General features: G+C 50.6%; 1 long non-coding RNA gene and 2 gene segments (V, D, J or C); 1 reads left to right on the top strand and 2 right to left on the bottom strand.

Annotated features, from left to right (window-relative positions):
* The window catches only part of LOC122173242 (Ig mu chain C region secreted form-like), a 1,717,225-nt gene that overhangs the window by 1,304,863 nt on the left and 385,013 nt on the right, over positions 1-27,349 (bottom strand).
* On the bottom strand, positions 7,967-9,213 carry LOC135975403 (immunoglobulin heavy variable 4-61-like). The segment is given in 2 exon segments: positions 7,967-8,879; positions 9,107-9,213. Coding segments are annotated over 2 exon segments (375 nt in total).
* On the top strand, positions 12,762-21,957 carry LOC135975408 (uncharacterized). The gene is made up of 2 exons (XR_010592427.1): positions 12,762-15,452; positions 16,822-21,957. It is a non-coding gene; the product is annotated as an uncharacterized LOC135975408 (long non-coding RNA).

Raw genomic sequence — 27,349 nt, 5'->3', positions numbered from 1 at the left:
CATGAAGGGAGGCTGGAGAAGACCAGTGGCACGGTGATCACGTACGGATTAAAGGCGAATATGCCTTTACAATCTTTATACGTTTTTAACATTTGATCATTTTAGATCTAACTTTAGGTGTCACTGTCGTACTTTTTTCTCTTGTCTGCCTTGGTCTAAGGCGTCACTAATAACATTTGCTTTGCATTGTTCAGATTAAACTGTTTTCTGGGAGAAACCACTATACAAGTGTGGAGAGGTACAGAGGGAAATTCCCCTGGGGTTCGATTCTCTATAACTGCCCCTTGCAATGCTGATGCAGTTGGTGTTTACCGCTAGAGGAGGTAGGCGAATGGACTAGTTTGGTGCCTGTTCTCATCCACAGTGACAATGCCCATCTTCCTACGGAAGCCTCCTTTGTCCATTTGTTAACTATTTAAACAAGTAGCCATCTGCTTTTCCCCGCGGCTGCCCCTCGCCTTGGGAGTGGGATAGGCTGGGGGGAGTGGGGAATTTGGTTAACGCTGCCTCATTATTTCCCTTCAAAGCTCTCCTAAAATCCTCCTCTGCCCTGGAGCATAAGAAGGTATTGACAACGGGCGGCTGGTTTGCTGAGGGGTCCCTGCCGATCATGCTGATCAATATTGTCTCATTGGTTCCTTGTCTCCCCTCCCCCATGTATCTCCCCCTGCCCATCTGTTGTGTCCTGTCTTACGGTTCATAAGCTCCGTGGGGCTCTGACCGGCTGTTTGATCTGTTTGTGCAGCACCTCGCACAATAGAGCTCCGGCCCATGACTGTGACTCCAGGGGCCATCATGCAAAATAATAAACTAATCATTGACTTCACTTGGAGCACTAGGAGCAGCTACTCCCTCGCGCCTGAGAGAAGCAAATAAATGACACGTACTAATTAGTGCTTAACTGTTTTCCTTTCCCGGCCTGTGTTTGATTGAGGCAAAGGAAGACAAGCCGCAGGAGAGACAACCTGGCCCTTTTGCAGGCGTTTGTTTAAAGGATTGTGTCAGTCCTGTTGGTGCAGGGAGAGGAGGACGAAGGAGACAGACCAGCCTGTCCCGGCTGAGTGTGTTTGCTGCCATGGGCTCCTTGCTGTGTGTAGCTCCGGAGCGCCACCTGCTGGGGACTTCTTTTTAAATTAACAGCGGGGGAGGTTTTTGTCTGAGCTCAGACCTGCTTCTCCTCACTGTGTGTCTCGCACAGTAATACACGGCGGTGTCCTCCGCTCTCAGGCTGGTCATGTGTAGGTAGAAATTGGAGCTGTCCTTGGAGGCTGTGAATCGCCCCTGGATGGTCGGGGAGTAGCTGTTGCTAGACGATGAATAATAGTAGATCAGCCACTCCAGCCCCTTTCCCGGAGCCTGTCGGACCCAGTGCATGCTAGTGCTGCTGAGAGCAAAGCCGCTCACGGCACATGTGAGTTTAGTGGATTCCCCGGGTTTCTTAATCTCCGGGCTGGACTGGGTCAGAACCACCTGTGCCCGGGACCCTGGAGAGAAACAAGGTGGGCTGTTAAAAGTAATGTTTAAAAACAGCAGATTAGAGACACCGACTGATACACTAGAGAGAAGGAGACAGACCCGTATGTAGAGATTAATCTAAACACTCCCTAGTGACTCCCCGGATCTCAATGTCTTCCCACGCAGGATGAGTTGTGGAGGGGATTTTCTAAAGCACTCACATTATTTGGGAGCACGAGCACTATTGACTTTCCTAGATACACATTCCTAGATAACTTGGGAACTTTAGCCCATGAACTGCAGAGCGATCTAAAACCGACGGGTGAACAGAGAAACAAACCCACCTGAGAGGCCAAGCAGGAAAATGCAGATTCTCAGCGGACCCAGCATGGTGATGGGATGGGAGTGCAGCTCTGTAAGTCCCTGCGCTGGATGTGGGGCCTTTGGCTGAGATGCCGGAGTCAGCGGTTAAGTAGGGAGTCGGATGTGGCAGCTTTGCATATTCGGGGGAGAGCCGGGCGGGTGGGAAATAAAAGGGTCTGAACTCAGCGAGTGGGCAGGGCCGGGCGAGAGGCTGATGGGGGTGGGGGCGTGGCGCAGTGAGGGTCGGGGGGTGACCTGGTACAGTAGGGAAGAGACCAGAACTCTGACCCGGAGAACGGGGCTATGTGAAAACAGAAGGGGAAGAAGGATTCCCTGCCCCAGACTCGGGACAGGACCTACAGACAATCTGAGAGCGATGTTTCCTCACGGCCTGTTCCTGTCAGTTTGGCCCCTGGACCAAACCCCTCTCCACAGCTGTTTCCAACCCGCTTGCCCTGTCGAAGCCCATTGCATGAGAGCCCTCCCCAGGGATGTAGAACATGAAGCTGGGACAGGCCCAGACCCCACCACTCCCTCTCCTGACGCTGCAGCGCTTCATAGTTCTCTGCAAAGAGCATGATGGGGTGTCTTGTGGGCTGTGAAACAGGGACCCTGGGGTCAGTTTTGTCTCTGCTACAGATTCACTTTGTGCTCTTGGGCCAGTCACTTAGGCTGAGATTTTCAAAGGAGGCCGAAGGAGCGAGGAGTCCCATTCCCGTTGCCAAGCAGTGGGATGCAGGTACCTAAATCATTTGGGTGCCTTCGAAAATCCCAAACGAAAAGGGCTCGGTGCATTTCTTGGGCAGTGTCCTAAACAGCTGTGTTCAGGTGACAGCCAGGTGGGTAGGAACGATCCTGAAGTTATGCAGGAAGCAAAACCGAACCTTTAACTACCTCCCCCCACTTGTCCTGATATATCACATCCCGGTTTTGAATTGTTCAGCAGCCACAACGCGCTGCACAAGCACCATTCAGCCTTCTGCACGTCTGTGCGAATAGTGGCAAAATGTTGGTGTGCAAACACTGGGGGGGGGAGGGGATATTCCACCACCAGTCGTTATACAATGGCTCTGGCGTTTCTTCCTCTTAGTTCATGTTTACAAAGCGGGTTGAAGGGACGAAAGCTCATTATTCATAGTAACTGAGGTGGATTCTATTTCTGCATTGCCAGCCACTAAATAAGATACCCTCTATTCCGGGGGTGGGCAAACTTTTTGGCCCTAGGGCCACATCTGGGTGGGGAAATTGCATGCAGGGCCATGAATGTAGGGCTGGGGCAGGGGGTTAGGGAGTGGGAGGGGGTGCGGTGTGCAGGAAGGGGCTAAGGGCAGGTGTTGGGGTGCAGGGTACAAGCTCCAGTCTGGTGCCATTTACCTGGAGTGGCTCTGGGGTGGCTGCCACTGGCACCCTGTCCCCACTCTGTGCCCACTCTGCTCCTGGAAGAGGGCTCCACGTGCTGCCCTCATTTGCGGGTACCTCCCCGGAAGCTCCCATTGGCTGCGGTTCCCCGTTCCCAGCCAATGGGAGCTGCGGGGGGCGGTGCCTGCAGGTGAGGGCAGCGGACAGAGCCCTCTGCCCCCCTTCCCCCAGGGGCCCCAGGGACGTGGTGCCGGACGCTTCCCCCTGCTTAGCCCCACGGCACCACGGGGTGGCAATCCCGCAGGCCAGATCCAAAGCCCTGATGGGCCGGATCCATCCCGTGGGCCATAGCTTGCCCATCCCTGAGCTAGGCCTATCCACGTGCTCCGGTATTGATTCACTAAACCCCCAATCCTGCAAACGCCTCTGCATGGGAGCCCTCCACAGGCACAACTGTTTGCAGGATCAGTGTCTAAGACAGAGCAAATAGCATAAAGCAGCTTCTTAAAGTGACACCAATGAAAATACAATCACAGATCGATTTCTTCAAACCTTGGATTGCTCCACTTTATCCATACGATCACTCCCAGGTAGCCACATGACCCCAGGGGCAGGGGTGTGGAGAGGGATTGGGGCAGTCAGGGGACAGGGAGCAGGGGGAGGGTTGGATGGGGTGGTGGTTCTGGGGGGGCCTGTCAGGGAGCAGGGGTGTGGAGAGGGATTGGGGCAGTCAGGAGACAGGGAGGGTTAGATGGGTTTGGGGTTTGGGGGGGCAGTCAGGGGACAGGCAGCGGTTGGATAGGCATGGGAGTCCCGGGGATCTGGCGGGGGTAGGGGTGTGGATAGGAGTCAGAACAGTCAGGGGACAGGTAGCAAGTGGGGTCCTAGGGGGCAGTCAGGGTGGGGGGTCTCAGGAGGGGGCAGTCGGGGACAAAGATAAGGGAGGCTTATATAGGAGTCCTGGGGGGTGGTTAGGGGAAGAGGTCCTGGGAGGGGGCGATCAGGGGAAAAGGAGCAGGGGGGGGTTGATGGGTTGGGGGTTCTGTGGGGGGCAGTCAGGGGGTGGGAAGTGGGAGGGAGTGGCTAGGGGGTGGGGCTACTCCCCCCCAAGAGTGTCCTCTTTTTTGAAAATTCAAATATGGTAACCCTAGCCCTGGGACAATTTCCCCCTTTGCTCCCCACCCCACGGGATCAGGCCTGGGGACCCAAGAGCCCAGGAGGGGTGGAAGGCTGGTTGAAGTGGCCCATGGACTCCCAGAGGGAGAAACCCGGGGGCCCAGTACCCTCACAAGGGAGGAGGGGAACTGAAGTCTAGCCCCTGAAATGGGGAAGGACCTTGGTTCAGAGCTGCCCTTGGGAGGGGACTGAACTATTGTGTGATGGGCTGAGACCAGGAGGCCCAGTGGAAGAACCTGGAGAAGACACTGGCTGGGACTGGCCCTTGCGGCTGAGAAGGGGCCAGCAGAGGGGTGTGAGAGGAGCCGTCCCCTGCAACTCCCCATCTGGGCAGGTGGGGCTGCCCTAGAGGTAACATGCATGTGTAGAGATGAGTTAGGTGCTTGATGATGGGGTCTGCAAAAACCAGCACAGTGAGCGGGGAGCTGCCTCATCTACCCCCTAGGACAGGGATAAGCAAACTTTTTGGCCCGAGGCTCATATCAGGGTTCCGAAACTGTATGGAGGGCCGGGTAGGGAAGGCTGTGCCTCCCCCAACAGCCTCGCCACCGCCACCCCTCTGCCCCCACCCACTTCCTGCCCCCTGACTCCCCCCTCAGAACCCCCGACCCATCCAACCCCTCCTGCTCCTTGTCCCCCACCCCTAACTGCCCCCCAGGGACTCCACTCCCTATCCAACGCCCCCTGCTCCCTGTCCCCTGACTGCCCTGACCCCTGACAGCCCCCTCCCGGGACTCCCATGCCTATCCAACTGCCTCCTGCTTCCTGTCCCCTGACTACCCCCCGGAATCTCCTGCCCCTTATCCAGCCCCCCTACCCCCAACCATGCCACTCAGAGCACCAGGACTGGCAGCCGCACCGCCCAGCCGGAGCCAGCCATGCCGCCACACTGTCTAGAGCTGTCTAGAGCCACACTGTCTAGAGCCGCCGGAGCAGGCCGGCGGCTCTCACAGCTGCCCTGCCTGGCAGGAGCTCGTAGCCCCAATGCCCAGAGTGCTGGTGGCACAGCGAGCTGAGGCTGCGGGTGAGGGGGAGAGCGGGGGGCTAGCCACCCTGGGCCAGCTGGGAGCTCAAGGGCCGGGCAGGACTATCCCGCAGGCCGTAGTTTGCCCACCTCTGTCCTAGGAAATGCTGAGGAGAGGTTTCAGAGGGGTAGCCGTGTTAGTCTGTATCTGTAAAAACAAGGAGAGGTCCTTGTAGCACCTTAGAGACTAACACATTTATTGGGCACAAGCTTTCGTGGGCTAAAACCCACTTCATCAGATGCATGGAGTGGAAAATACAGTAGGCAGCTATAAATATACAGCACATGAAAAGATGGGAGTTGCCTTACCAAGTGGGAGGGGTCAGTGCTAAAGAGGCCAATTCAATTAGGGTGGATGTGGCCCATCCCCAACAGTTGACGAGAAGGTGTGAGTATCAACAGAGGGGAAATTATTTTTTGTAGTGACCCGGCCACTCCCCGTCTTTACTCAGGCCTAATTTGATGGTGTCAATCCTGCGGATTAATTCCAGTTCTGCAGTTTCTCGCTGAAGTCTGTTTTTGAAGGTTTTTCTGGTTGAAGAATGGTGACTTTTAAGTCTGCTATTGAGTGTCTGGGGAGACTGCAGTGTTCTCCTACTGGTTTTTGAATGTTACAATTCTTGATGTCTGATTTGTGTCCATTTATTCTTTTGCGTAGAGACTGTCCGGTTTGGCCAATGTACATGCAGCGGGGCATTGCTGGCACAGGATGGCGAAGAAGCAGTTTGCTAGATCAATCACTGAAAACCACTTTGCCTCGGGCGGAATACTTTCCATCAATGCGGTCATGTCTGCCACCACTGGAGCGCGCTGTGGGGTGCAAGCATTGATCCGGCGGTAATCTATAGTTAGTCTCCAGGTCTTCCCGTCTGCCTTGCGGACCTGCCAGATGGGAGAGTTGAAAGGAGAGGGAGTTAAACGAACCACTCCCTGGGCTATCAGGGCGTCCAATGTCTCACCCACAGCGTGCTCTGCCTCAGGAAGATACTTGTCTTGTTCCTGGGGCGGCACTGGGGGACCCTGAACGACAATGGGCCCCCCCCTTCCAGAGACCACAATCGGATTTATCCTGAGCCCCGACCCCGGGAATCTGCTTTTCCCATTCATCTGCCTCTGGTACCTCCACAGCTGCCACCCCCAATATAGAGCGGGTTAGCACCCCAGAGACCCCTCCTTGTAGATCTTCCCCCCAACCCACTGCGGGGACCTGCCACATGCAGCGATTGGCACAATCTACCACCAAACGGAGCTCTCTGGGCTGATCAATCCCCAGAATAACTTCGCCTGCCATCCGCCAATGAACCCAGGGGAGGTTAGCCACCAAATCTGCCAACTCCCACCTTGGTGCTGACAACAAGTTTCCTCTCCCCTCCTGGTCCCCGTAAGCAGCCCGCACAACTGATCAAACTTGCACACATTCGGGGGGGGGAGGGTAAAAATAAAACTGCTACACTAGTTTCCACCAGTGCCACGCAGGGGGTCCGTGTCATTCCTACCCTCATTTGGACTACTAGACGCCCTTCTGATCGGGGGACAAGGTGGCTACCCATCGTTACCTGTCCTCCGGGCATCTGTCCTCCTGCGGGCTCCCCCAGGGGACTTGAACTGGCCGATCCAAGCCGGCTGGTGCTGCTCCTGATGGGGTCAGGACGCCCTTCTGCTCCCCTGCAGGAAGGGGTATCCCCAACTGCATGCACCGGAGCATCAGCTCCCCCGTGGGTTTCCCTCCCCCTGTTCCTCCTCCTGTTCCAGCAAAACCCGCCAGAGGTTATTCCGCAGGCAGGACTGCCCCCTGCGGTTTCCAGACCGAGAGTCTGGTCTCCTGAGGTTTCTGTGATCTACTGCCGCCCTTAGAAGCCTTGCCCATTGGTAGTTGTGGCACCGTCGGGGCGCTGAGAGCAGCCTGCCTGACTGCGTCCAGCTGAGCTTCCACATCCGCAGGTTCCCCGGGTCTCCACCTCCCGATCGCCTGCTGTACATGGACTGGGAGACCCTGGGCGATTAGCCTCAATTCCTCTGGAGGCAGGACTATTTGAGCTATGGTCGGGGGAACCTGCCCTCCCTCTATGGCAGGCACACCCCGGCCACACAAACATGCCAGGTGAACCATTCTCTCCATGAACCGGACGGGGTCTTCCCCAGGAACAGCAGCCACCGAGACAAACTCTGCCAACAACGCGCACGGCCCCACGGCAAGCGTCATCCCCGCCAACATATCAAAGATACTATTGGGTGTGGCATGACCAGTTTGCTGCCGAGCCTCCCCGGCTAAATCCCCTCCCAACCTGGACGTGGCTTTTAACACCCGTCGGGTCTCAGCTGGGTTCAGTCCCTGATCCAAACACAGGGTCACCATGTCCCGGGCCCACCCGCTGAACCCGGAGTGCGAGGGGCCACCCAGGGCTTTTGCTAACTCTATTGCTTGTGTGGGAGTCATCTCAGTCTCTGCCACAGTGTGTCTGGTACTGGGGCTGCTCCGTCCCCTGTGGGCACAGGCCCATAGTTTTGGACCACCACAACACGGTGTCTGGGGTCCGGCCACCCGGGACCTGGATCCAGGGGATCTGGATCACACCAGATATCCCTGTCCCAATCATCATATGGTCCCACCCCGCCCTGGGCTTTCACCCCAATGGCGGTGACCCAGGCTGAATAAGCCCCCCGGGCCCTGTTCTCCCGGGCAGACCCCTCCAGGACCAGATCCTTCAGGCAGGTAACTGCCTGGTTCAGAGCGGCTCCTGATTAACGTAGATGCTTCTCAAAACTTCACAGATTAACATCATTTCTTCAGTCAGTCGTTTTCTGTCTCTTTCTCTATTTCTCTTTCCCGAGCAGTGTGGAAGGACTGGGTTTGCTAGTTAGTTTCTCTCTCAACCCCTTGGAATGTCTGTAAGATTGAATTTTCCTGGACAAGAGCCAGGAGCGATTTTAGAAATATTGCGACCAGGGGGTTGAGGCTTGTCACTAAAGCTCATGATCCTCCTCTTTGTTGTGTCACTTTGGTCCACAGATATGTGGGAAATTCCCCCAGATTCCTTACCCGCCTCCCCTTCCATTTTCTTTCACTTACATGCATTTCAATGATGGGAATAACAGCTCTTTCCGTTCTGATTGTCTCCCTGCACTAGTCAGAATATGCTTCCCCTTTTTGTACCAGTCCCTGCTTTGCTGTGTCACTGTGTCTCTCTGGCACAGTAATACATGGCCGTGTCTGCAGCTGTCAGCGAGCGGAGCTGCAGGGAGAACTGGTTCTTGGAAGTGTCTTGTGCGATGGTCGTTCGACTCTGCAGAGAGCTGGCGTAGTTAGTGTACCACTGGCTCGGTCTGTAGTAAATGCGCCCTACCCATTCCAGCCCTTTCCCCACAGGCTGCCGGATCCAGTCCCAGGTAACGCTGGTGCTAGAAACTGAGTCTCCGGAGATGGTACAAGTGAGTGTCAGGGACCCCCCGGGTTTCACCGCTCCCGGGCCCGTTTCCTTCAGCTGCACTTGGGAGAGGACACCTGGGAAGGAAACACAGAATGAAACCATGAGCCAGGCCCCTATTCCCTGGGAGTGGGGAACATGTGAAAATTAAACATCCTGAGACCACGCCTAAGGTAGCCAGACACCCAAATGCCGCTGAATTACATCAGGATCCGGGCACTTCATTCCCTTAGGCTTCATTGAATGGCTGATCTTCTGCAGTCACTGCAGCAATGAACCCTCCTGACCCCCAATAGACACGTACCTGAAGGGGCCTCCAGCATGAACAGGAAAATCAGTAGCAGGTTCATCTTAAGTGAAGGTGCAAATTATCCCCAGCAGCCAGGCCCGGGCAGTTCTGTGTCTGGGGAGAGACTGGGGCTCTTCCAATCCAGGGTTTGTATTTAAACAGGAACCCGTGGGGGGGGAGGGGGGGGGCAGGGATTTGCATGCCTGTTTCACAACGTGAATATAAGAGATGACGGAGTTTGATTTTTGTCTACACACGGGGATCTCGCCGTGGGACGCATGTTCCCCTGACACAGTGAATTCAGCTCAGCAAAGTGTGAAACTGCCTAAGGTATTTGGACACCCAAATTAAATGTAAATAAATAGGATTTGGTCATTTAACACTCCTAGGGGTCTTTGAGCTTCTCAGAGAAATATAAGTGCAGGACAGCACCTTCTTAGGAATGAAGGAATATTTGGAGAAGGGAAATTATACCTCTTTTCTTGTGGTTTTCGTTGGGATTTCAAAAGAGCCCAAGGGAATTAGGCACTTAAATGCTAACAAAATTCAGTAGGATTTGGGGCCTTAGTTCCCTTACAGCATCTCTGAAATCCTATTACTGTTCGGTAGAGATTAATTATACTGTTGGCAAAAGCACTATATTTACTGTACAGTCCTAGATCCATTTCCAGTTAATAAGGGCTTTATTCAAATCAGGTGAGTGAAATGGGAGTCTTTCGGCTGATATCCATGTGCTTTCGATCACATGAGTTACTGGAGTTATATTTGCTGCCTTCAGAAGATAGTAATCGTCTGAGAATATAAGCACTACAAAAAACAAACAAACAAAAACCAGTGCGGTTAGTCTGTGTGTGCATTTGTGTGTGTGAGAGTCACAGACAGGCAGCCGAGGACAGGAGTTTTCACATTCACTGTCTCTCCGCTGCGAGCTGTAGAACTCCAGCACCCCCAGTGGAGAGTTTGTCCTTAGCCAGCGAGGGCAGGTTTTTGTCTGAGCTCAGCCCGGCTTCCCCTCGCTGTGTGTCTCGCACAGTGATTCCAGGCGGTGTCCTCGGGCTTCAGGCCGGTCATTTGCAGATACAGCAGGTTGTTGGGGTTGTCTCTGGAGATGGTGAATTGGACTTTCACTAAGTCTGCATAATACTGTTGGCTCCCATCAGAATAAATGCATGAGACCCACTCCAGCCCCTTCCCAGGAGCCTGTCGGACCCAGCTCATAGTGTAGCTGCTGAAGGTGAACCCGGAGGCTTTGCAGGAGAGGCGGAGAGAGTCTCCGGGCTTTTTCACATCCCCTCCGGACTCCACCAGCTGCACCTATAGGGTTACCATATTTCAACAAGCAAAAAAGAGGACGGGAGGAGCCCCGCCCTAGCCCCGCCCCTGCCCCTCCCACTTCCCGCCCCCCCAGAACCCCCAACCCTCCCCCCGTTCCTTGTCCCCTGACTGCCCCCTCCTGGGACCCCTGCCCCTAACTGCCCCCCGGGACTCCACTCCCTATCTAAGCCTCCTTGCCTCTTGTCCCCTGACTGCCCCAACCCTTATCCACACCCCCACCCCCAGACAGACCCCTGGGACTCCCACGCCCCATCCAACCACTCCCCACCCACTGACAGCCCCCCCCCAGAACTCCCAACCCATCTAAACCCCTCTGCTCCCTGTCCCCTGACTGCTCCGATCCCTCTCCACACTCCTGCCCCCTGACAGCCCCCCCAGAACTCCCAACCCATCTAAACCCCTCTGCTCCCTGTCCCCTGACTGCTCCGATCCCTCTCCCCACTCCTGCCCCCTGACAGCCCCCCCAGAACTCCCAGCCCCCCACCCCCCCGCTCCTTGTCCCCTGACTGCCCCCTCCTGGGACCCCTGCCCCTAACTGCCCCCCGGGACTCCACTCCCTATCTAAGCCTCCTTGCCTCTTGTCCCCTGACTGCCCCAACCCTTATCCACACCCCCACCCCCAGACAGACCCCTGGGACTCCCATGCCCCATCCAACCACTCCCCACCCCCTGACAGCCCCCCCCAGAACTCCCAACCCATCTAAACCCCTCTGCTCCCTGTCCCCTGACTGCTCCGATCCCTCTCCCCACTCCTGCCCCCTGACAGCTCCCCCCCAGAACTCCCAGCCCCCTAACCCCTGCTCCTTGACCCCTGACTGCCCCCTCCTGGGACCCCTGCTCCTAACTGCCCTCCAGAACCCCACCCCCTACCTAAGACTCCCTGTTCCTTGTCCCCTAACTGCCCCTTTCTAAGACCCCCCCCCCAACTGCCCCCCAGGACCCTACCCCCTACCTGTACCCTGACTGCCCAAAACTTTCTCCACTCCCCTCCAAAAGCCCCCCCCCCCCGTTTCTTGACTGCCCCCTCCAGAACCTCCCTGTCCCTTCTCCTGCCCCTCCTTACCCTGCTGCTCAGAACAGGGTGTTGGGCTCTGTGCGAGCCGGACACATGGCTGAGCTCCCCAGCACAACACAAAACCCGGTCCCTGGGCCTGCACAGGGCTGCCGGAGCGGGCTGCAGGAGGAGGAGCTGCCGGCCGGCTCAGAATGCAGGGGGGGGGGTGGGAGGAGGAAGCTGCTCCGGAGTCCAGCCCGGGACTTTCCTGCAGCCCTCCCAGCCGCCCTCCCAGCCGGGGGAGGGGGAAATCCCGGACATTGTGAGTGCTTTACAAATTCCCCCCGGACGCTATTTTTAGCACACAAAAGGAGGACATGTCCGGGTAAATCCGGACGAATGGTAACCCTATGCACCTAGGACCGGGCACCTGGGAATAGAAAGATATTATACATCGCATTAATATTCAGAGCAATAATTACCTTCCCCCGTCCTCTGCCAATGGGTGTGAGGGGAGAAAATACCTTCCAAAGCCACTGCAAGGAACACTACATGGAGTCAAAACCTCATTTTTCCGGGTGCTGGAGGGGAAAGGTCTCAGGGGACTGGCTGGTCACTGCACAGACACGGGGGCTGAGGACTGTCTCTCCGGGTGCAGGCTGGGCAGAGAGAGGCACAGATTTAAACATGAAACTCTTACCCTGGTTTGCGTATCCTGCTCCTTATAAGACACACAAACTCCTTCCCTAAGTGATCTCATTTCTTGCCCTCCGATTCCGGGAGAATGTGTGTAGCGCTCTGACCCAAATCCCAGTGAAACCCAAGGGCATTTTTAAGTGGCTTCAATTGATATCAGATCAGGTCCCATGTGTTTGTGTGGAGTCCAGCACAATGGGAACCTGGCCCTGACTGGCTCTGGAAAGGGGCTTTGTCTAAAAGGAGAAACAGAGGAAAGGGGAGTGATGGATTGTAGCATAAAAGAGAGAAAGGGAGCTGCAGTCCTGCTAATGACAGCCCAGTGCCTCTAATTCCCTGTGAATCATTATTATCATCTTCATCATCGTCGTCTTCATTCTCCTCTTCATCGCCATCTTTGGCACATTCTCAAACTTTACCAGCAAAAATTTTATATAATTGTTCTCGATAGCTCCTCATCTCTAACAAGGGGACAACAGCATTTCCCTGTCTCATGGAGGAGTTGTGAAAGCAACTACATTACAGACTCTGAGGGGCTAATATATTCCCCATATTGACTGGGAACATGTCACCTCAGGACGAAATGCAGAGACAAAATTTCTCGATACTTTAAATGACTGGTTCTTGGAGCAGCTGTTACGGGAACCCACAAGGGGAGAGGCAACTCTAGATTTAGTCCTGAGTGGAGCGCAGGAGCTGGTCCAAGAGGTAACTATAACAGGACCGCTTGGAAATAGTGACCATAATACAATAGCATTCAACATCCCTGTGGTGGGAAGAACATCTCAACAGCCCAACACTGTGGCATTTAATTTCAAAAGGGGGAACGATGCAAAAATGAGGAGGTTAGTTAAACAGAAATTAAAATGTACAGTGTCTAAAGTAAAATCCCTGCAAGCTGCATGGATGCTTTTTAAAGACACCATAATAGAGGCCAAACTTCAATGTATTCCCCAAATTAAGAAACATGGTAAAAAAACTAAAAAAGAGCCACCGTGGCTTAACAACCATGTAAAAGAAGCAGTGAGAGATAGAAAGACTTCCTTTAAAAAGTGGAGGTCAGATCCTAGTGAGGTAAATAGAAAGGAGCATAAACGCTGCCAAATTAAGTGTAAAAATGTAATAAGAAAAGCCAAAGAGGAGTTTGAAGAATGGCTAGCCAAAAACTCAAAGGTAATAACAAAATGTTTTTTAAGTACATCAGAAGCAGGCAGCCTGCTAAACAACCAGTGGGGCCCCTCGATGATAGAGATACAAAAGGAGCGCTTAAAGACGATAAAGTCATTGCAGAGAAACTAAATGGATTCTTTGCTTCAGTCTTCACGGCTGAGGATGTTAGGGAGATTCCCAAACCTGAGCTGGCTTTTGTAGGTGACAAATCTGAGGAACTGTCACAGATTGAAGTGTCACTAGAGGAGGTTTTGGAATTAATTGATAAACTTAACAGTAACAAGTCACCGGGACCAGATGGCATTCACCCAAGAGTTCTGAAAGAACTCAAATGTGAAATTGCGGAAATATTAACTAGGGTTTGTAACCTGTCTTTTAAATCAGCTTCTGTACCCAACGACTGGAAGATAGTTAATGTAATGCCAATATTTAAAAAGGGCTCTAGAGGTGTGTCACGGAGTGTGGGGGAGTCAGGACCCTGCACGCCTTTTCCTGCGATTCACCGTGACTCTTAGCCAGCCAGTAAAACAGAAAGTTTATTAGATGACAGGAACACAGTCCCAAGCAGAGTGTGGAAGCAGGGAAAGAACTGACAGGAAGGGGATGCAATGCATGACAGTTTGTTAGCAAGAGTCAGGCTAACTGTAACCTTAATAATGCGAGATTTGTAGAAGCGAGGAATGTGTGAGGCGAGTGGGAAAGAACTGTGTGAGAAGTTGTTGCGATCTTGTGTAGATAATATGGAATGTAGACTAAGAGTCTACATTAGTGAGCAAAACAAGATATCAGAATGACCTTTGTATAAACAAAATGCAGCTGTTGCTCATTATTGTCTGTAACAAAAGGTATAAATGCTTGCTGTAATTGTTTACCTGTTGAGAGACCTGCTTAGCTCTCTCCCTCTATGCAATTGATAGAGAGCTAAATAAAGTATCTGACTTGCTGTACCCAAACAAAAAATGAGAACTCTGTTTTTCTCCGACAATTTGGGGGCTTGTCCGGGATGGCAACGCCCGCAGAGGCACCGGCAGCTGCTACGGATCATTCCCCTTCGAACCCCGTGGCGCCACAATAGAGGTAGGGGACCTTTTGAAATCTCTATTGGGGTGTCGGAGGAGGACTGTCCATGGGGCCGTCTGTCCCTGTTGGGCTCACGCCATCTGAACTTATTGACTGTGCAGGAAGGTCAGATGCAGAGCGGTTCTGGGGAAGTGTTTTGCCACCCCCCAGGAGTGTGTGAACCCATCTTCCCTCCCCTTTTCCTCTCCGTGTGAGCCACTGACAGTCTGATCATCTCACTGGATACAACGAGAGTAAGCAGCGCCGTCTCTCTGAGACTAGCCGACGCTCTTTGCTGAAGGGAGGTGTAGGAGGGTCATGGCCATCCTCGTTAGTCTCTCCTGTGTGAGTATCCTGTAGGGAGAGATCCTTAGTTTATGTGCCACTAGAGCAGACAGGGCATCCTCCCTGTGTGTGTGATTGGAAAATGGGTGGGGGACAGTCTAAGGATTCCGTCTCATGCCCTAAGGGTACCCCAGCTTATTTCATGTATGTACATTATGGTCCTAAAACCTGCAGGTATTTAGAGAATTGGAATCATTACACACGTGAAAATTCATCTAAACAATGCCCACTAGAAGGTACCTTCAATCTAGATAAGATCATACATCTCAGAGGAGCTTTTAATCACCAAAAAGCCTCTGACACACAATGGGAGCAATTTGTCTATTGAGGAAAGGAACGGGTTAATTTGAAATTCAGCTTGGTCCAGAGATAAAGAGAAAGTTGCTCTGCGTTCAAGGTCAAGAATCAATGCAGACCAGGCTAAATACAAAGAAAAACTGCTTTCGGCCCCAGCTGGCTGTGAAAAAAATATAGACAGAGTCAAACCAAAGGCAAAACAAGTTACAGGACTGAGATTACATTTGCAAAGCTTAACTGTCCAGTCAGATCCAACAGTCTGCCTTTGCGACCCTGGAGCCGGTGTGGTTTGGGGACGCTGAAGAAGCCACAGGAAGCCGGCCTGGACTGGAATCACTGAAAAGACTCCCCAGGAGACCCCAGGGTGTAAAAGAACTGCCCTCCCAAGAGAGGAAGCAAGTTGGAGATTGCACAGCACCTTCTCTGAACGTTATACACAGACATGGCCAGTCTGGACGTACGCGTGTGAGTATGAAAGTGTGCCTACTCTCAGCCGCAGTAAGTCTGAGAACCGGAGAGGGGTTTAGCATTCCTCTCTCCAACCCGGTTGACCGGGAAGGGCGTCAGGTGGATCTACCCCAGTCCTAGCAGGACTGGGCAATAGAGAAGTTGGAGAAAAGGGAAGAGTTGTGTACTCGATAACTAGAATTGAGCAATTAAGAGCACAGATCATGAACCAGGCAGCAACTCAAACCTACGCCCAGGGCAAGTTGCAAGCCTTGAGACAGGACTTCCAGGCAGAAAAGGAAGCACTGGCTAAGCAAGTACCAGTCCTTCAGGGACTTGTCAAAATTTAATAATTTGTGCTCAGCATATGCTGTAAGAGCAGTGTGTTTGCCACAAGAGAAAATTGAATAGTTAAATGCCAAAGGGCCATGTGTTTTGCCCAGGTGGCAAGCCTCACGAGGGAGGACTCGGGTAGCCTTGTGAGTAAGAATGTTTAAGAGAAGAGACCAGGAAGGGTGGGGGCTGGTTGAGAAGCCCACCCTCCTATCTAAATTGGTAGTGAAAAAGCCGGTGCCCATGGAAGGGATGGTTCAGTGAGAAAAGCAGGATCGGGCCCAAGCGGACAGGTAACAGATAGAGAGATTGGAAAACAGGTTGGAAACTTTGAGGGCATAGTGGAAGGAAAGGAGTAAGTAATTATAAGCATGAAGATTTCAAATCCCCAGGATAATAATTGGAATGTTAAAATGTGTGTAAGACAGAGTCTTTGTACCAAGGTGCAAGGCTCTCCTTTCTTCTGCAGAATAAAGCAACTCTTCCTTATCCCTGTCTGGCTGTTCTTGGCTCTCAGCTAGGTGGACCCGATATTTCGGTGACAGTTACTGGCGACTCCGGTTAATGAATTTCTGTCTTATACATTTGGGTGTTAGGTGTGTGGACACAACTGAGCCTCTCATTCGTAATTCCTCAGAGTGGAAGCCATCGCGAGCGATGAAGCTCTGAGGTCGAATTGGGATCCTTCTGTCCCATCCCCAGTAGCGGTCAGTATTAGTAAAAAATCCTGTAATAAGATCCTATTAGACCATAATTCCCTCTGATCTCTGTGTAATTCTCTGTTAGAGTGTCAGCAGGCAGATGGGTGTGTCTCTGGTAGAACCCTCTAAGGATAGCCCTTTGGATTATATGTTAAGTAAATGGCCTTTACCCGGTGTTCAAAAAAAAAAAAAGAAGAAATAGTTACACTTTGTGTAGAAATTGATGTGGCTAGTGTTGTGGAAATTGAATTGTGGATAGGATGTGCATTTTCCCCAGAACATGTGCAGTGTATATTGTAGCAGAGGTAAAAGAAATGCAAACCTACCAATATAGGTTGTTTTGTCTTTTTCAGACCCCTGGGTGTTTCAAAGCAGGAGTTAGAAGTAAAAGGCAATCAAAAGTCTGGGAAAGTTAATTGTGTCTCTTTTTAAGTAAGAATCTTTAAGCTGTGGATAGCTTTGGATCTGGAAGCAAGCCAGAAAGCATCTGTATTAATGCAATTTTCTAACTACTAAGGTAGAAGCCACTGAAACCTGGGCTGCCTATGAAACAAATACAAGGAAATATGGGGTAATTCCTCTGTTTTGTCTAAAATCAACAAGAGTATGTGTATCTAAAGGAAATATTTTAAGCAATGACTGACTGCCCAGAAGGGGTAGACCTCTGTTCTTCTGTCTTTCAGATCATCAGAGAAAACGGATGCCAGCTGAACAGCATTGAATGTACCATGCATTTACTGGTACAATAGGAATTATTTTTGTGTTCTTTGTCCTGTCTTGTCGGGTTTGTCTTGTGGCCAGAATTGTTGGGTTTAATATTTTCATAAGACAGCCTAGTTCAAAATTAAATAGAAGGGTTAAATCAAAAAGCAGATACTTGTTTTATTCAACTTGGAATACAAAGTGTTTGGATAAATCAGGAAAATGTGATATACTAAAGTCTAATACATTTGCTTAAGTAAGAAAAAGAAACTTCATTGGCCAGATTTTTTTAATTGAAAAAAATTGTTGTTAAAATTTGCATACCAACAGTCTTTGGAAGCAAGGACTCCCCATATTGCCCATGGGATCCTTCTGGCTACCTCAGATTTCTAGCCAGAGGGCTGGGGAGGGAGGAAAGCTATTGGACACCAGAGGTTGTACCGAGTGGACTCCTCAAAAGTGGGTGTGCTTGTCCTGGTTTGTTGCTCCAAAGCTCTGTAATAAAGTTATTTTACTGGAAGGGTGTACATGGCATACATTGAATGATAAGACTAATGTACTGTATAATGGCAATGTGCATGTGTTCATTGTTGGGAAAAGGTGTATGAGTGAAGAGTGGAAGTTTCCTTTGTAGGTTAAAAGAAGCTAAGAAGGGGAGAAGGAAAAAGAACAGAATGAGTTAACTGAGGAAAAAATAGCTAGCAAGCTCAGTCCAAAGATAAGACGCTGGCCCCATCCAAGGATACTACCCACAGCTAAGACTTGGCTGACAGCCAAGAAAAGGGGGGGCTGAATGTGCCCAAGCAACTATGAGATCTGCAAAACACTGCCAGGCATTAATGAAATGTGTTAGGTTTCTTTTCTCACAGATAAGAGAAGTGCTACCCAAAGACCCTAGCAGCCCTGCCATTCATTGAAACAAGGAGACTGAGTCTACGTAAAGTCCATCAACGAAAGACTGCTTTGGCTCCACACTGGAAAGGCCCTTTCCAAGTCCTGTTAACCACCAACACCACTGTGAAGTGCCAAGGACTACCTGCCTGGACCCATGCTTCTCACTGTAAAAAGACCCCTCCACCTCGGGAGGACTCTCCGACTGATGATAAGCCTATTTCTCCTTCTAGCTCTGCTGTGCCTTCTGGACAGCAGGAAAAAGAAAAAAAAAGACAAGGTGAAGTGCTAGTAACCTCTCCCTTGTCCACTGACAGACCTACTGTGCCTTTGGATTTTTCTAGAAGAAGCAAAACCATTACAGGGTGATGTGCTAGTAACCTCTCCCCTGTATGATGCTGAACCACACTGTTTCAGGAAAAGAGAAGAAGGAACACTTGCTTCATTGAAACCACAAAATCCAGGAACTCCTGACTACAAAAGACATTAAGAACTGACCCTGGTGAAGAAACAAAGAATTATACGCTGGCAGGGAGGCTCTTACCCAGCTTATGAGTAAATATTTTCTAACCTCTGGCCTTAGACCCCTGGCCTCCCAGGTACAGGCTGAATGTTTAGTCTGCCAAAAGAACAACCCTCAACCAGGAGTGTCAGTGCCACCAGCCACTCTAGAACCTACCCCAGGCCAAGGACTGGTTTGGCAAATAGACTTTACTGATGCCAAGTATCAGAGGGGAGCCGTGTTAGTCTGAATCTGTAAAAAGCAACAGAGAGTCCTGTGGCACCTTTAAGACTAACAGAAGTATTGGGAGCATAAGCTTTCGTGGGTAAGAACCTCACTGGACAGTCACTACGCAAGAGGATAAATGGACACAAGTCAGATATCAGGAATGGCAATATACAAAAACCTGTAGGAGAACACTTCAACCTCCCTGGCCACACAATAGCAGATGTAAAGGTAGCCATCTTACAGCAAAAAAACTTCAGGACCAGACTCCAAAGAGAAACTGCTGAGCTCCAGTTCATTTGCAAATTTGACACCATCAGATCAGGATTAAACAAAGACTGTGAATGGCTATCCAACTACAGAAGCAGTTTCTCCTCCCTTGGTGTTCACACCTCAGCTGCTAGCAGAGCACCTCACCCTCCCTGATTGAACTAACCTCGTTATCTCCACACTGATTTATACCTGCCTCTGGAGATTTCCATTACTTGCATCTGAAGAAGTGAGGTTCTTACCCACGAAAGCTTATGCCCCCAATACTTCTGTTAGTCTTAAAGGTGCCACAGGACCCTCTGTTGCTTTTTACAGACTTTACTGTGTTTCCCCGGACCCAAGGATTCAGATACCTTCTCGTCTTGGTGGATCGATTCAGCAGATGGCCTGAAGCCTTCCCATGCCATAACAACACTGCCAAAACGGTGGCTCTTAAATTTGTCAAGGAGATCATTCCCCGCTTTGGACTCCCCCAGTGGATGGAATCTGGCAACAGAACACACTTCACATCCCAAGTCGTTCAAAAGATATCGGATGCCTGCAAATCCCCTGGAAGCTCCACACTCCATGGCGACCGCAGGCCAGTGGAGTAGTGGAACGCACAAATCAGACACTTAAGTGGCACCTCTCAAAGGTCTGCCAAGAGGCTTCCCTTAAGTGGTCTGATGCCTTACCCCTTGTTTTGCTCCGCATTCGTGCTCTCCCAAAGGGCAGGTTAGGGCTCAGTCCCTTCGAGATTATGTTTGGAAGGGCATGGCCTATGAATGGTACACCGGTTCTGGCAGGGGAGTGGGAGGTAGGCTGTGGCTTTTTATCTCAGTACATGTGCTCTCTGTCTGCTGTTCTCTGTTCTCTCCACAGGTATACCAGAGATTTACAGCCTCTCTCGCTGGATGCCCCTGTCCACTCCTTGCAACCAGGCGATTCCATTCTCGTTCGGCCCTGGAAGGACGAGCCTCTCCAAGAAAAGTGGAAGGGACCCCACACCGTCCTGCTGATCTCCCACACAGCAGCAAAGGTCGAGGGACACAAGAACTGGATTCATCACTCCCGTCTGAAGGCAGTGCCTGCTCCTGAACGGTGGACCGTCCAGCCTAAGGAAAAGGACTACCAGCGACGACCTGGGACTTAAACTGTTATTCAAAAAAAACAATAAGATCTGCTGGGAATGCCCTGTGATCTCTTTGGACAGTTGCAGCGCACTCCCCGCGAGACCTCTGAGCATTGGTTGTGTTTATTTTCACAGGGCCGGCCCAACCTGGTGGCCTGGTCCCTTTTGTTTTTAATCTGCTTGCTATTGGTAATTGTTATTTTGTGGGTATCTGGGGAATTGTAATTGTTAGCCCCTAAGGTTACCTGCCCAGCATGGAAACAGGTCCAGGGTCTGCCACAGTGGTACTCTTTGCCATAGGGACACTCCTCTCGTTACCTCCCGTTTCCCCCCAGGCACATGTGGGATGGAAAGGAATCCCTACTAATTTGGAAACAAACACATATGAGTCCCTGAAGATTTGCTTTGCCCAAGATTTTAACCTCTCTAATTGCTGAGTATGCTCCCAAATCCCGCACCACGCGGCAGGGTTACCCTGGAGGGCAGTTCCCCAAAATTGGTCAGATATCTGCTGGGGATGGTTCAGTAGGGGAAGAAATACATCGGGTACCCCCTTGTCGCAAAACTGTACCATTGAATCCCAGTATGCATTAAGGGACAATCTCTGGCCACCCCAGGCAGCATAAATCTTTGTATGCCACCTCAGAGCCCATTAAGGAAGGAGACAGGTTGGGTATGATCCTCCTCCCATCCTATGAGGTGGGACGGCTAACCCAATTTTATCGTAGGCTCTCTGTGTTTCTCACCAAGTAGGCCAATAAGACCTTAGCCATAAAAAAGAGCCTTAACTCAAAGCTATACCAGCTCCGTTTGCAGTGCCTGCAAAACAAACAGGCCTTAGATTATGTTTTAGCCTCCCAGGGCGGGGTGTGTGTCCTTATTGGGAGTGAATGTTGTACTTATGTCCCGGAAAACTCACAGGACATTAACAAGCACGTCCTGTCAGCCGAACAGGCTTTTGAGCAGTGGAAGGCCCAGGAAAGGGAACCCACGGTTTTCAATTCCCTTTGAAGTTGGTTGCCCGACCTAGGAGGACTGGGGGGGTGGCCTTGTGCATCTCCTCCTCACCGGTGTGGTACTGTGCCTGGTCACCCTCCTCCTGATTGCTTGTTTTAAGATGCTCCTCCATAAGCTTTGTGCCCTCCGTTCCCCAAAAATCCCGGCATACCCTCTCATTGAAACCCCCAGCTTCATAGCACTTAATCATATCTTGTCCACAGAATATGAGAAAACTCAGCCAAAGGCTTGTTGAGTATTCTCAGAGGAGGGAGTTGTTGGTGTCACTAGGCATAACCCTAGGTAACTCGAGAGGGTGGAAGGCCACTAAGTGTCAATGAAGCCTTCCTGCACTAGGCCTATATGAACCAAACTTCTTCCATGTTTAAACTCTAATCAACTTCAAAAGCCAGGTGCAATTGGAATATGTAAGCAACCAGTTATCTGTGTGCAACCCCCTGCTCACACCGGTATCAAGCGGTAATAATGAGGCCTGCATGTTTCTGGCTGAAGGGAAAAAGGACAAGATAACGGTTTAAAGACGTTACTAACAAGCTAGGCTTATAGCTGCCAAGAATGACTTAGCTGCTTAAATGTAATCGTTATTTGCTTAGTAACTGTTACCAGGGAAGGGAGGGGTAGAGGGGGAGGAAGGGAGGGGAAGGGGGGGTGAGGCTTAACTGCAAAATGTATAAAAGAAGAAAAACTGTTTCTGTTAGTGTGCTTGATTTGAGACGTGCCAGTCTCCTAGCACCGCTTTGGGATCCCAAATAAACTTTGTTTGCTTCTCCACCCCGGTGTGTTTATTGGCGCGAAGCACACCGGGCAACGAACCCCACTGTTGCTGTTCTCGGGCCTCTGTGCCGGCAACAAGGTGACCCAGAGGGAAAGAACAGAACAGGGCATCGTCAAGTGATCCATCCCCTGTTTCCCATTCCCACCTTCTGGCAAACAGAAGCTAGTGACCCCATCCCTGCCCATCCCGGCTAATAGCCATTCATGGTCCTACCCTCCATGAACTTCTCTAGTTCTTTTTTGAGCCCTGTTGTAGTCTTGGCCTTCACAACATCCTCTGGCAAAGAGTTCCACGGGTTGCCTGGTGGGGAAAGAGCTGCAACTTCAAGGTAAGAAAGGCTGATTTTAGACACCTGTCTGACAAACAGCCTTAACTAAAGGGGAGGCAACTGGGCATCAGGAGAAGATACAGCTTTGATCTTTGTCAGAATGAGGGCTGTGTGTGTATGTGTATGTGTGTGTGTGTGTTCGTCACTTTTTCCTGCTATGGGGTGGAATGAGTCCTTCTCCATGTCTTTCTTTACAGGGAACAAGGTGGGGTAAACACAATTTATTGCTTTTCCCTCCTGTAAATATCCCCAGTGCCTCAGCCACTGCAGGAGAAATTGCTGTCCAAGGGCCCTGAATGAGTGTGTGGAAATTACTTCCCCTTTTTGTACGAATGTTTTGCTCTGTGTCACTGTGTGCCTGCCTGGCGCAGTAATAGGTGCCGGTGTCTGCAGCTGTCAGCGAGCGGAGCTGCAGGGAGAACTGGTTCTTGGCAGTGTCAGCAGAGATGGTGGTTCGGCCTTGGAGAGATGAGGCGTAGCCTGTGCTCCCGCCATACGGATACACCCATCCCATCCACTCCAGCCCTGTCCCGGGAGGCTGTCGGATCCAATGCCAGGCAGTATCGCTGCTAATGGAGGTCCCAGAGACAGCGCAGGTCAGTGTGAGGGTGTCTCCGGGCTTCACCGCTCCTGGGCCGGACTGGACCAGCTGGGTAGCGGGCAGGACACCTAAGGGAATTAGTGTTAAATCGTAACTACCCTTTCCAAGGGCTCGGCCAGAGCACCGGGTGGAGCGCGACAGTCTCCGTGGCCCCACTACCCCAGCCGGAGCGCGGCAAGCCCCGCCGCCCCCTTCCCCTGGCCGGCCGGAGAGAGGGCAGACAGCACTAAGCACGCGGCCCTGCTACCCCAGCCAAAGCGCGACAATCCGCGTGGCCCCAATTCCCCAGCTGGAGCCCAGCAACCCTGCTGCCCCGCTCCCCCTGCCGAAGCTCGGCAATCCGAAGTGCCGCCGAAGACTCAGAGCGCCGCCCAATAAGTACAAGCCCCACGAATCAGGCCCTGCACTTGCTAAAGCCGGCTCTGTGGCGATCATTTCCCCATTGCCTCCCCTAGACACTCACAGGGCGAGACGGACAGCAAACACAGAGCAGATAACAAAGCTTTCATCTTCGAGTAGGAGACACAAGCAAAAGAAATCCGGTTCCCTGGCAGCCAAGAGCGTGTGCGAAGCCAGGGTTTGCCGTTTTATGGGGGAACCTGGAGCTGAGATTTGCATAAACATCACCCCCTGCCACCGCACTGGAATAGAAGTTCATACAAAGTGCCATCTCTAGCTACTGCTGTTCAGGCAGTGTCTAATTAGTGTCCACTTTGCCTCCTTCTTCCTTCCTTCCTTCCTTCCTTCCTTCCTTCCTTCCTTCCTTCCTTCTTCCTTCCTTCCTTCCTTCCTTCCTTCCTTTCGTTCTTCCTTTCGTTCTTTCGTTCTTTCTATGCCCCTATATTGGCGCCCATTTTGAGTTCATGTTTGTGATTTTAAAGTTGTTGGTCCTTTGATATCCAAAGACCACAGGGAGCTTCATTTTGCAAAGATGACTGTCTTTTCCCCCACTCCTGTACACGGATTTACAAGTCCTTTCCCTCCTGCTGATACCTTGAAAACCTGCAAACCACACCCCACCCCCTCGTCCCATAGACACGTACAGGTGGGGGTGGAGAACAGGGAAAGGAAAAGCAGCAGTGATTTCATTCTCATTTCCATGCAATGTGGGAAACTCCAGGCAGTTCTGTGTCTGGGGAGTGACTGGGGCTCCTGCAATCAGGGGTTTGTATTAAACACAGTCAGAACAATTTCTGTTATTGGAGTAACCAGTGAACGAGACACACGAGAGACATGCCTCCAGCTTCCATCCAGGACACACCACACGATCCATTGCCTACAGCCAAGATCTAAGATACAACCACAATTGCTCCAATCCCTCAGACAGAGACAAGCTCCTACAAGATCTCTATCAAGCATTCTTAAAACTACAATACCCACCTGCTGAAGTGAAAAAACAGATTGACAGAGCCAGACGAGTACCCAGAAGTTACCTCCTACAAGACAGGCCCAACAAAGAAAATAACAGAACACCACTAGCTGTCACCTTCAGCCCCCAACTAAAACCTCTCCAGAGCATCATCAAAGATCTACAACCTATCCTGAAAGATGATCCCTCACTCTCACAGATCTTGGGAGACAGACCTGTCCTCGCTTACAGACAGCCCCCCAACCTGAAGCAAATACTCACCAGCAACCGCACAACATAAACACTAACTCAGGAACCTATCCTTGCAACAAAGCCCGGTGCCAACTCTGTCCACATATCTATTCAAGTGACACCATCATAGGACCTGATCACATCAGCCACACCATCAGAGGCTTGTTCACCTGCACATCTGCCAATGTGATATATGCCATCATGTGCCAGCAATGCCCCTCTGCCATATACATTGGCCAAACTGGACAATTTCTATGCAAAAGAACAAATGGACACAAATCTGACATCAGGAATCATAACATTCAAAAACCAGTGGGAGAACACTTCAACCTCTCTAACCACTCAGTAACAGACTTGAAGATGGCAATTTTGCAACAAAAAACCTTCAAAAACAGACTCCAAAGAGAGACTGCTGAACTTGAATTAATATGCAAATTAGATACAATTAACTTAGGTTTGAACAGAGACTGGGAATGGTTGGGTCATTACACTAATTTAATCTATGTCCCATGTTAAGTATCGTCGCACCTTCTATGGGTCATCTCGATGATCACTTCCAACGTTTTTTTACTCTCTCCTGCTGATGATAGCTCATCTCAATTGATTGGCCTCTTACAGTTGGTCTGGCTACTCCCACCGTTTCATGTTCTCTGTATGTATAAATATCTTCTGTCTGTGTGTTCCAGTCTATGCATCCGATGAAGTGGGCTGTAGCCCATGAAACCTTATGCTCAAATAAATTTGTTAGTCTCGAAGGTGCCACAAGTACTCCTGTTCTTTTTGCGGATACAGACTAACACGGCTGCTACTCTGAAACCTGTCATATAGGGCTACTGTAGATCAGCCTCTCTGTCATTTGTGTCCACTTTGCGTTATTCTATCTATCTATCTATCTATCTATCTATCTATCTATCTATCTATCTATCTATCTATCCCCATCCACCCCCTCTATCTATCTATCTATCTATCTATCTATCTATCTATCTATCTATCTATCCCCATCCACCCCCTCTATCTATCTATCTATCTATCTATCTATCTATCTATCTATCTATCTATCCCCATCCACCCCCTCTATCTATCTATCTATCTATCTATCTATCTATCTATCTATCTATCCCCATCCACCCCCTCTATCTATCTATCTATCTATCTATCTATCTATCTATCTATCTATCCCCGTACACCCCCTCTATCTATCTATCTATCTATCTATCTATCTATCTATCTGCCCATCACCATACACCTCGAGGGCATGTTTGTCATTTTAAAGTCATTGGTCCTTTGAGATGAAATGACCACAGGGAGCTTCATTTTGCAAAGATGGCCGTCTCCCCCCACAACCTCCCCGCCCTGCTATACACAGATTTACAAGTCCTTTCCCTCCTGCTGACACCTTGGAAACCTGCAAACCACAGGACAGGCCCCAAGGGAACTGTGAGTGTTTCCCACACAGACTGCTGTACCCGAGTCCACTTATCCACTGACGCTCTAAAAACTCCCGCACACCAATCTGGGTCTATGCTGGTTCTGTGATATGTATGCATCTCTTCATCCTTGTAACCGATACCTGTAATCCCTCAGAACTCGAGCCAGACCCCAGATGTACAGTACCTTCCCTCTTAACTTGTGTATATTTAATTTTAAACATTAACTTTAACTCTCTGCCTCTCCGGGCTTTCATCACCTTGGATTGGGGTCAGTCGAATTCCGTTCTGCTTGGGCGCAGCGCACCCTGCTGGTGAGACCCAAAGCTGCAGCTGCTGCTGCTTATGAAAAGGCTCGTTCAGCGCTGCCCGGGAGTGGGAATGAGAAGCCCGGTGGGAAGGGGAAATTCCTGATCTTCACCCTAGCGGCTCAGGCTCAACTTCTAGCCATGAGCGCCAAATTCCTCTCAGCGAAGAGCGCCGATTTCCCTGCCTGTCCCCAGCCCTTGTTTCCTCCCAGAGCAGCACTAGCTCCCTAGCCCAGCCCTGCTGCAGTGCGGTGGGTGAGTGGAAAACCCCTGGTGACAGGGGTTGGGGTGGTGCCCTCTTCCTTATTTTCCATGTTAAACATTGACTTCACATCTCAAATAATTGCTGCGAAATGTATGGGCCCTGGTGGCATGATACCAGTAAGATCATATTTTTAAAAACCCTTCATTTTGTCAGTTTTAACAAGCGTACCAATCCTTGCCATGTAGAGCTCAGAAGCAAAAATGCCATTACACCAGTTGGCTTTTGTTTAAAGAGACATTACAGAGATTACCCAGGAATGTAGCCACCAGATCTGTCAATTTACAGGGTGTTACCGTATTACTGAGTGAGCATCATTACACCCCCTATTTAATTTCTAGTGATTTTATTAAATTGAGTGAAATCTCTATGTGCACATATTTAACAGATCAGGTATGTTTATCAAATGTTAATATTCAAAAAAATTGGACAGGTTTCCTGGTTATTTTTGCTTGAGTACTGAATAAAAGGTAATCAGATATCTGAGTCTGTATCTCTCCTCCATCTAATTTGCTGGCTAGATAATTGGTGTGTTAATTTCTCCATCTCCACAGACTGAGACTCGCAAATTTATAAAACCGTTCCTCAATGTTTGGGCTGTTTTTAATTTTTCCAATGAGAGGCTACCAATACCTGTCAGGGATGGTCTAGAGAATACTTAGTGCTGCCATGGGTGCAGGGGACGGGACTAGATCACCTCTCCAGGTCCCTTCCAGTCCTATGATTCTATGAATAGCCAAGCTGCTGCCAGCAGATGAGAGATTAATTCTTTATTTCCTTTGGTGGTGACCATTTCCACTAGGAAACCCCAGGAGGATTACCAAAGGATCATTTTATAATGAATATCCAAAAATTGGTGATA

The sequence above is a fragment of the Chrysemys picta genome, chromosome 13 (genome assembly GCF_011386835.1).
Source record: "Chrysemys picta bellii isolate R12L10 chromosome 13, ASM1138683v2, whole genome shotgun sequence".
Classification (NCBI taxonomy): domain Eukaryota; kingdom Metazoa; phylum Chordata; order Testudines; family Emydidae; genus Chrysemys; species Chrysemys picta.
The sequence above is the reverse complement of the archived record's forward strand: the minus strand, read 5'-3'. Positions and strand labels throughout refer to the sequence as shown.